This window comes from Euphorbia lathyris, chromosome 1 (genome assembly GCF_963576675.1).
Source record: "Euphorbia lathyris chromosome 1, ddEupLath1.1, whole genome shotgun sequence".
Lineage (NCBI taxonomy): Eukaryota > Viridiplantae > Streptophyta > Magnoliopsida > Malpighiales > Euphorbiaceae > Euphorbia > Euphorbia lathyris.
The window spans coordinates 93,456,616-93,467,338 of record NC_088910.1 but is presented as its reverse complement, the minus strand read 5'-3'; the positions used below and the strand labels follow the sequence as shown (position 1 = coordinate 93,467,338).

Here is a 10,723-nt window from a genome sequence, read left to right as displayed (position 1 = left end):
GACAGAGTTGACTGGAATTATCTGAGAGCTGTACTTATCCAAATCGGATTTGAAGATCGTTGGGTGAAGCTACTAATGCTCTGTGTTACTACAGTACGATATTCAGTTAAAGTTAATGAGCAAATTGTAGGCCCTATTGAACCAAAAAGAGGGCTTCGTCAAGGCGACCCACTATCCCCTTACTTATTTCTATTTTGTGTGGAAGGATTGTCTGTATTATTACATGATGGAGAGCAGAGAGGCCTTCTACACGGCTGTAGAGTTCAGAGAGGGGCTCCATCAGTGTCACACTTACTTTTTGTTGATGATGCTTTCCTCTTTTTCAGAGCATCTATTGAGGAAGCTCGGTTTATGAAGCATTTGCTGGGGCAGTATGAGAATGCATCAGGACAAGCAATTAATTTTGCAAAATCCGGAATAATGTGCTCTAGTAACATTGATGGCATGCTTTTTCAGGGTATATCTGAAATCGTGGGTGTCTCGCTTCCGATTAATACTGGTCGATACCTGGGTCTACCATCTCTAATTGGCAGAAAGAAGAGAGTCATATTTGCACATTTTAAAGAAAGACTTTGGGCAAAGTTACAACGTTGGAGGGGGAAGAACCTTTCAAAAGCCGGGAAAGCAACTTTAATCCGTTCAGCAGGACAGGTAATTCCCTCCTATTTTATGAGTGTCTTTCTTCTGCCTATCTCTACTGAAGAGGAGCTTAAAAGGATGCTCAACTCATTTTGGTGGGGAAATAAGGCTTCGGGAGGAAGGAGTCTGAATTGGATGAGTTGGGATCATATTGGAATTGCAAAGAAGTATGGAGGACTGAATTTCAGAAATTTCACTGCTTTCAACTTAGCAATGTTAGGAAAACAAGGTTGGTATCTTATGACCAATCCAGATTCTCTAGCCAGTCGCATCATCAAAGCCAAATACTACCCAAATGGGGATTTCATGAGTGCCGTATTGGGTCACTCGTCTAGCTATTTATGGCGGAGTATCTGGAGCTCCCAACTATTGCTAAAAGAAGGATATAGGTGGAAAATTGGAAATGGTCGGAGTGTTAATGTATGGAGGGAACCATGGCTGCGGAATGAAAATCAAAGGAAGATTCTGACCCCTTGCATTGAAGGATTGGAAGGTTTGAAAGTGGTTGACCTGTTTATCCCATATACAACTGAGTGGGATTGGGAGCTGATCGAAGAGTTTTTTGGAGAGAATGATGTGAGAGAGATAAGACACATTTTCTGTAGAAGAGAGCTAAATGAGGATGATCAGGTAATATGGGACTGCTCGACAACAGGAAATTACACAGTTAAAAGTGCTTATCAGCTCATTACTGAGAAAATCGATCCAAATCTTCAATTACGAGTGGCGGGTTCATGGGAGGCTGTTTGGAGAAGTAATGTTCCTCATAAAATTAAATATTTCTCTTGGCGGCTGCTAAGGAAATGTCTTCCAACACGAATCAATTTAATCAACAGAGGGTTACCTATCAATAGTTCATGTGTGTTGTGCGGCTTGGATATTGAGGATGAATGGCATGTGATGGTTGAATGTGATTGGGCAAAAGCTGTATGGGAAGAGGCGGGTTTGGGTAGTCAAATGGAAAGAAGGAAGAATGAAGCTGATACTTTCGCTCATCTGATATTCATGCTGATAGCTGAAGAAAATTTTCGTCATCGTGAAAATTTTTTACTACTGTTATGGTGCATTTGCCAAGGTCGTAACGATAGGCTTTGGCGGAATACTTTTTTAACAGCTCATCAGTCGTGGAGGAGAGGCTGCGAAATCTTATCAGACTGGATACAAACTCAACAAACCAGAGAATCTAAGACGGGAGATCGACGAGAGAAGGAGTGCAACCAGTGGCACAGACCTGCACTTAACAAATATAAATGTAATACTGATGCTAGTTTCTTCAACAGCCTAAACAGAACGGGAATAGGGGCAGCAATCAGAGACAGCAGTGGCAATTTTGTAGCAGCAAGATGTGCTAGTGAGGAGGGGCTGTTACCGGTAATGGAGGGAGAGGCCCGGGCTCTGCTAGAAGCGATGGTGTGGGTAAGAAATCTGGGATTGGTTGCTGTCATTTTTGAAATGGACGCAAAAACAGTTTTTGATGCAATCAACCGGCCTTGTGAGGCGAGATCGGAGGTGGGAGATATTATTCGCCAATGTCAGGATATCCTACATAGCAATGACAATTACTCAGTCTGCTTAGTTCGAAGGCAAGCTAACGAGATGGCTCACGCATTTGCACAGTCCTCTCGTTTTTCAACTTGTCCTGTTTATTTTGATAATTTACCGAGTTACATTTCTTCTGTAATGTGTTCAACTTGCCCCATTGTGGCTTATTAATGAAATTTGAGTTCAAAAAAAAAAACATCAAACTTTCTTCTAAAAAAAATTGATAAATTCTTTATGCTAAGATGAATATAAAATTGGTTTTGTTTAAAACCCTAGCCATAAAAAAAATATTTCAAGTTATTGATTCAGATTTTGGATTTTGTTTTGACTTTATAAGTTATTATTTATTTTGCTTTGTTTTTTTTCTTTATTAAATAATTTTTTTATCAGTGTACTGCTATAATAAATTTGGAAGTTTGTCTTTTATTTAAAGTTTTTTTATTCTTTTTTGTATTTCTCCATATATGAGTGGTCGTTGTCTTTCTTTCTATATATATATGGTTATCGTTTGTCTCTTTACATGGATGTTATCATATTTTCTTCATGAAAAAACAGAATAGTTTTGTCTACCATCGTATAGATCTGGATCATTGAAAGGTTACGACGTCATTCAATAAAAAAAATATGAAATTGATTCTAGATGAAATTTGTTTCAGCCGTTATAAAAAAACAGTTTCAAATGTTATCTATCATTTTTATATCACAAACTAACGGGTTAAGTTATGTTTATTTTGTTTTTTCCGTAATTGGATGGTGATGAATTTTGATAAAGAAAGCCCATCCAATCGTAGAAAAAATAAATTAAAATTATAATATTAAAAACACAGATTCAAATTCATTTGATATATTTCATTATAATTTTTTTAATTATCTAGGTAGATATTACTATTTTTTCAATCAACGAAAATATTTACTTATTCTAAAAAAAATTGGTTTTGTTCTATTTCGGAGATTCTCGTGTAATGAGTGGTGGCGTGGCAATGAATTGAATATTATAGAGAATGGGTTCCAAAGTTTCAACTCCGATCTACAGATACAGACACAGCAAGAAAAGCACAGAACAGATCCATACCTATAATTCATCCAATTGCTAAAGAACAAATTCAAAACCCAAATTCGACTCATAAACCCTAAATAAATTACTCTCAAACACATTTGCTCTCTCTCCATTTCTCTTTTCTTACTCTCCCTGTTTTATTTTTGTAATTACGATCATCTGTTAAGAAGAAGAAGAAGAATGGGACTTCCTGTGATTAAATTCCCAATCTTTGCAATAGTAAGGTTAATTGGTGTGGCTGTCACGGCTCTGGTCCTCACCTGGACTATTCATTACAGAGGAGGATTAGCTCTCGTTTCCGATAACAAAGATCTCATCTTCAATGTAATGTCAAACTTCCTATTTCTTTCTCTTTTGATACATTTTTATAAACTTAACGGGAGATTCTTTGCTGCGGTCTCTTGCAGGTACATCCTGTGTTGATGGTGATTGGGCTTATACTCATAAATGGTGAAGGTAAATCTCCCTTTTCTTTTTCAAAATTTGAGCATTTATTTGTTGGATTAGTGGAGATAGTTTGGGTGATTGATACGTTTATGCTTCTTAAACTTGCCTAGAATTGCGCTTTTTAACCTTCCTAGTGATCCAAGCATCTCTATTAGGTGAAAACATATGCAGAATATTCTTCTTCTGGATCACAAATGACCCAAGGATAATTTATTCAATGTTTTCTTTTAACTATATTATTTGAAATTTCCTTCAATTATTATTAATTTAGCTGGCTTTCAGTAATTTGAAGGCTTCAATGGGATAAGTTCCTATAACATGCACCTCTATGTCCAATTTTAGGACTTACAGCAACCTGTTGGATGATTATTAGCCTAATAACTTGTATGGCCATTGATTGTCATGCATAGGAAACTAAAAGAGCTTTTATGGTTCTTTTGATTCTTGCTTCTCCAGTTCAATTTTTGATTCTTGCTTCTCCAGTTCAATTCTAGCTCCTGAAGCTGATTCCTTTGTTTCGTTTTTGGCAATCTGATAGCAATTATACATTTTGATTCTCCATATGTTGAAATATGATGATAGAGAATTTTTAGAATTCTAGTTGCTACAGTGGAAATATCTCTATAATCTTTCTTATATGTTGATGTGTATATCGTGCTTTTCTATCTATACTTTTAGTGCTTTCTGTACAATTTTGTGCCAATATGAAGTTTGGAGGATATTCTTGGACGTTGGAGATGATTGAGTTGTAAGCTATTTGCTATTTCTGAATTTTCTTTTAAATGTTTTCGATGTAGCTATGCTTGCATACAGGACTGTTCCGGGAACAAAAAGCTTCAAAAAATTAGTTCATCTTTCAATACAATTCCTTGCTTTATGCTTAAGCTTGATAGGTGCATGGGCTGCTCTGAAATTCCATAATGATAAGGGCATTGACAATTTTTACAGCTTGCATTCTTGGTTGGGATTAGCTTGCCTTTTCCTCTTTGGCATGCAGGTCTTTCTCATATTTCATCTTATTTTCAGTGACATTATGTTTATTTTTTCTTGAGGCTGACTAAGTTCGAAACTTTGTCTACAGTGGGTTGCTGGATTTGTGGTCTTCTGGTACCCGGGGGGCTCGAGAAATAGCAGAGCCTCCTTGATGCCTTGGCATGTATTCTTTGGGGTATACATTTATGCACTTTCTGTGGCTACTGCTACAACTGGTTTCTTAGAAAAAATCACTTTCCTTCAGACGAACAAGGTAATATCGCGCTATTCCACTGAAGCTTTGCTAGTGAACTCGTTGGGAATATTGGTGGTTGTTCTAGGTGGTTTCGTTGTTCTTGCAACGGTCACCCCTCAAAATAACAAAGGAGATGCCACTAGAAATGCAACAGAATAGAATTATGTATACAATGATCATATTGACGAAAACGTGTATTCTTATTGCAATTGCACGAGAATCATAAAGCATATTCTTGTTATAAGGTGGTTTTATCACAGAACACTTCTAATTGATAATTGTGTTTGAATAATTGCCAATTAGACATAAATCAGTTTTGACATGTTATATTACTTCCTTGGGTTTGGATGGCTTGTAAAAAGGAGATTTAAATGTTAGTTTTAAGAGTGTAAACTGATTTTGTTGCTTTGAAGATAGAACAATATCATATGCACCCCTGAAGCTTGGTGATGCTTGGCTCTGCTCTGCTACAATCATTATGTATTTCTTCTATATAGGTATGAACATGAAGCTATGAATGAGAAAGAAAAAAATAGGAAGGAGGTAATATGCATGACTAGAGCACTAGGTAACTTGGGGTAATGTTGCTATTGTTTCTGGGGAACCTCCCTGGCAGTCCATCTGCTCTGTTTGCAGCCATTACGAATTTGAAGATTTGAAAATTTCCAAAATTCGGGGATTTATAAAATTCAATCTCTAAAATTACATTGGTAGAATCAATTTTCCAAAATTCAATCTCTAGAATTACATTGGAAGAATCAAATTTGCAGAATTGGATTGAAATAACTAAATTTAAAAATCAAAAGCATAATATATATTATATCTAGACTTATCATTAATATTGTATATATTTGTTTTATATAAGTATACAAGTAATTTAGTAGTATATATTAGTTTTATATAACAGCATCTCTAATGGTTGGTGACTCCAATCATGGACACCTCATCATTTTATACTATTACAAAACACCATCTACAATAAGACACTCTTCTTAAAAATTCATCTCTAATAGTGGGTACTTTTATCTTAATTTAATAAGTCCCACATATTATAATATTTTATTTTTTACTTTAATCTATTTTTTTAAGGTAAATTCCAAAAAAAACCCCTGTGGTTTGGCCGATTTCCAAAAAAACCCTTGTGGTTTGTTAATACAAAAAAAAGGACTGTGGTTTACGCCGTTACCCGAAAAACGGAAAATGGCTTAACGGTGTTAAAAAGCTGACGTGGCACATGGGTAAAATTGGAAATCGATTTTTTTTTATTTTTTTATTTTTTTACCCTCTCTCTCTCTCTCTTTCTTCTTCTTCTTCTTCTTCTTCTTCTTCTTCTTCTTCTTCCTTCTTCTTCTTTTTGTTCTTCTTTTTTTTTAATTTCCAGATTTCCGAAGAAATCTGGAAATTTCCGAAATCTGGAAATTTCCAGATTTCTTCGGAAATCCGAAAATTTCCAGAAATCTGGAATCCGCAGCTTGAACCTACAATTGTGGGAAGAATACATGTTTTCTTGGAAAATTGACACTGCCAGATAAACAACAATCATCAAAGGATGAACTTTCATAGTCCAATAATTTGATACGTTTTGCATATGGTATAAGAACCCATTTTTCAGAACATTCCACCCGATCAAATCTTCTTCTTCACTATCAATTCTCTTGTTGCCCTCAAGTTTCAAGTCTTCTTCATTATTCAGTCCAGTCTTTTCTTTCTCTTCGGCTTCAACCTCGCATCGGGCAGAGACAGAAAGTCCTCAACGTCAGACCAGCTCCACGATCCCTTGTGTCGACCAGATCTTCCTTGAGCACTGCACTCCTCGTCTGGATTTGGGCTTTGTTGTTCCATTGATTTGAGTTTAGGTTAGTTAATTTAACCAATTGATTGCATTAATAATTTAGAATGTCTTCAATTGGTATTTATACAATATGAGGATTAAGTTACAGAAGTGGTCGGGTAATTGCTTAGTAAATAAGAGACAAGAAACGCAGATAGGTGATTGCTGAGCATTGAAGAAATGTTTTAAATGGATGTATCTATGTAGGAATTTTGTAACTGTGAGAGCTTATTTCTAAGAAATCTGGAAAATTTCCAGATTTCGGAACTTAAAAAAAAAAGAAAAAGAAGAAGGAAGAAGGAAGGAGAAGAAGAAGGAGGTGGAGAGAAGAAGAAGAAGAAGAAGAAGAAGGAGGAGGAAGAAGGGAAGAAGAAGAAGAAGAAGAAGGAAGAAGAGGAGGAGGAAGAAAGGAGGAAGAAGGAGGAGAGAGAGGGAAAAAAACAAAAAATAAAAAAAATTCGATTTTCCAACTTTACCCCTTGCCACGTCAGCACTTTTAACACCGTTAAGCCATTTTCCGTTTTTCGGGTAACGGCGTAAACCACAGTCCTTTTTTTGTATTAACAAACCACAAGGGTTTTTTTGGAAATCGGCCAAACCATAGGGGTTTTTTTTGGAATTTACCCATTTTTTATTATTAATATTTATAATATTGTTATTAAATAAAATTAAATGTTAGTATTAATTAAAAAAATATTTATTATTATATATTAATTTTCTACTATATGGTATTTTTAAAAAAATTATACTAAAAAGTAATAAATATTTATTAATTATTTTTTTACCATTTGAAAACCAGTTGCTAAACTAAATTACGAGTATTTACCAAAAAAATAAATTACGGGTTCACAAAACTACCAATTGCTAAAGTAAATATTTATAATGGTATGTTTGATTTTAACATTGTGTACAATATCATGTTATTATTTGATTTTAAAATTGATTTTATGAATTTCATTTTAACATTGTGTGTAGCTGGATCCACAATGAGTAACGGTTTTCTTCCTTTGTTTTGTTGGACGCGCCAACTTTTCATAGTGAAGACTATGCACCTATCATTTATCAACACATTTGCGCGTTTCTCAATTCCTCCTTCCAGTGTCTAAAAATGAAAACTGAGGTTAATTTTTTTTATCAGTATCCAAACATCAACACTGTCTAAATATGGATACTTAAAATTTGCGAGATTTAGTGGTTGGATACTATATATTAAAAATTTAAAATTGCAGATCAGTCCTAAATTTCTACCACTAAAGTTGCTCTAAGTATATAAGTAACTAATTGTAATATAACATATTTTAATACAATATGATATATATTAGTGTAAGTTTCGGTTGTCGACCCGTCTTCGATGGGGATGGGCTTGAAAACCCTTGAGGCTCAATCAATAGAAAGGTCCAAAGTCCACAAAAAAAGTACAATCGACCCCAGGAACGATCCAGATCCTCTTGTGTCATCTTGGGTTGGATCCGAAGGATAACCAAGTCATTTCGAAATTTCATCCCGTCGGAGCCTATAAAGTCAAGGTATTTGACACCTATAAGGGGATCCAAAACTCTCTATGTCTCTCTACTTGATCTCTCTATTTCCTTACAACATACTACTTGATCATCACAACTCACGACATAGATCACAGTACACCACTGACATTCGGACAATGCAATCTCAAGACTGTATCATTTGATGCGTTGAGGGAGGAGAAGGGCACTACTTGTCCTTCGTTATGAAGGAGGAAAGAAAAAGAAAAAAATGGTGGAAACTACTCCTCAGAGTCACCCCCATAAAGGAGATCATCAGAACCAGCAGGCAAGCGCAAGACAAACAACATCTTATTGCCCCCGAAGAACCTTGAAAATAACATCTCCGTAGAGAGAAACTTGGAAGATAAAACTAGAGACCCTGTTGCGAAACTATTGGAAACCTTTTAGGGGCTTTCGGACTCCGCAAGCCCAATACATCGAGACCCAACAACAAATTATCAAGACACAGAAGTTGATCTAAGAGGACAACCACAAACTGTGGGAATTCCTCCAAGCTAAGAAATTGCTCGCACAAGAAAAATAACCTGTTGAACCCAGTCGACCAACTCAAGGAAGCGAGAGGCTCCCTAGGGAGCCCCTAAAGGAAGAGAACATTGATGGAGTCGACCGACTCATGGGACTATGGCGACTGGTCAATACCCCTTCAGTGAATGAAGGGGGAACGCTCTAAGAGATGCCATTGATTCGTACGCCTTTTCAGGCCAGTGGCTCTTCAATCCGTACGCTGGCTTCCGTATGGTCATTTCATGCAAAGGCAGGCCCGAAAACAACCATCACCTTACCGTGATTGACGAAACCAAAGAATATTTACAATCAATGAGATCCAGACGAGGAAAACCTCATAAGAACGAGGAGGGGCTACGCTAATAATAATAAACGACAGCTAAGGAAGCGAAGCTATCGTTCTACAAAGGGAAAGACTAAAGGTAGTTCCTAAGATTCACCACTATTAAGAGTTTTTTTCCTCTTCTGTACACTTGCAAGAGGTCTAACAATATTAAGGTGGTCCAACATATCCAGAAACAAAAATAATTCAGAATCTTTTAAATTAGAAGATGTCAATACTTCGTCCTAATTAATAGAAAGATTGCAATTAGGGATGCAACTGGAATAGGGGATCGCCCCAACGGAGATGAGGAATTCTCATTAACTCTTCCTATGAGATGGGGATGTAGGAAACAAAATCCTCAAGGACGGGGATAAGGTGGGGATGGGGACCTTTCCCACTTATGAGGATCTCCATCCCCATCATACCATATCCCCACATGGATTCTTTGTAAGAATTCTTTTAAGAGAACATTTGTAGTCTTTTATATATATATATATATATATATATATATATATATATATATATATATATATATATATATATTAAATTTATAACTACTTATTTTGTAGCATACAAATGGATAACCTTAATCTTGAAGAATTGAGCATTGGGAAAAAAACATAACAATTGAATTAGTATTATTATTTTCCTAATAATATTATACCACATAATTTTAAATTACACTAAATAAAATATTATTTATGATTTTAGTAAAATGGAATGAGATCTCCATGAGGACTTGAATCCTCATAGGGACGGGAAAATGGATAACCTTTTCCTCACTTCATCAATAAGGATGAGATTCTCCATGTAGACGGGGATGATGATGGAAAGAGTAGTTCCTATCTCCACCCCACCTCATTTGCAACCCTAATAGCAATCAACATTTTCCTTTCGATTAACCATCTAAGGAAAATTGTAGAAAGCAAAAAAAAAAAAAAAAAAAAAAAACTGATTACGATAAAAAGAACACTAAAATAAATCGAACACGCTAAAAAAGAAAATAGAAAAAGTACGTAAAAAGTAACAGTAAAAGAAGAAGAAAGATGTCAAACATAAATTGACAGACATCTCTAAATCCCACAATATTTGACAATTTTTTAAGTATTAAAATGTGATCTCTCTTTTTATAATTTGCCTTTTGATTGCTTTTGATGAGCTGAATCAATAAACAATCGTCAGAAAATAGGCCAGAGGGCCGACAAATCCTCTCTGATGCTAAAGTCAATGAATATTTGAGAAAATGTTGAACTAACTTCGATCAATGCAGTAAAGAGTTGAGTTAAGGAATGATGTACCTGTGACAACTGAGTCTTAAGCTATTTATAGCAAAATACCGTGTACTTGGACACATGGCTATGTCTAATTGGTCTTCGAACCCTACATTTGCATTCTGAAATACGTGTGAATTTGGAGAGTGTGCCTTTAAAATCCAACGTGATCATTGATCCACGTGTCACTTTTAGGCAGCTCCCAAAGAGACGTTAATAAGCCGAATTGTTGGGGTTTAGTGTCCTAAAGACAATGGTTGTAGGATGCAAACTTATTGTAAATGAATTGTTCTTTATATCATTTGTTTTAATAAGATATATGTTTGATAATTATATAA

General features: G+C 35.5%; 1 protein-coding gene across 1 annotated transcript; it reads left to right on the top strand.

Annotated features, from left to right (window-relative positions):
• Window positions 1-3,131: 3,131 nt before the first annotated feature.
• LOC136207045 (transmembrane ascorbate ferrireductase 2) lies at window positions 3,132-5,318 on the top strand. Its single transcript, XM_065998302.1, has 4 exons — window positions 3,132-3,562; window positions 3,646-3,694; window positions 4,483-4,682; window positions 4,767-5,318. The coding sequence occupies exons 1-4, from the start codon at window positions 3,419-3,421 to the stop codon at window positions 5,070-5,072; spliced, it is 699 nt and encodes a 232-aa protein (XP_065854374.1). The 5' UTR covers window positions 3,132-3,418; the 3' UTR covers window positions 5,073-5,318.
• The last annotated feature ends 5,405 nt before the right edge of the window (window positions 5,319-10,723 follow it).

Excerpts from the sequence above, each read along its gene's own strand:
- LOC136207045 (XM_065998302.1), top strand. The coding sequence starts at position 3,419 with ATGGGACTTCCTGTGATTAAATTCCCAATCTTTGCAATAGTAAGGTTA. Across the intron at positions 3,563-3,645 it reads ACAAAGATCTCATCTTCAAT|GTACATCCTGTGTTGATGGT; the intron begins GTAATGTCAAAC and ends GGTCTCTTGCAG. Across the intron at positions 4,683-4,766 it reads TTTTCCTCTTTGGCATGCAG|TGGGTTGCTGGATTTGTGGT; the intron begins GTCTTTCTCATA and ends CTTTGTCTACAG.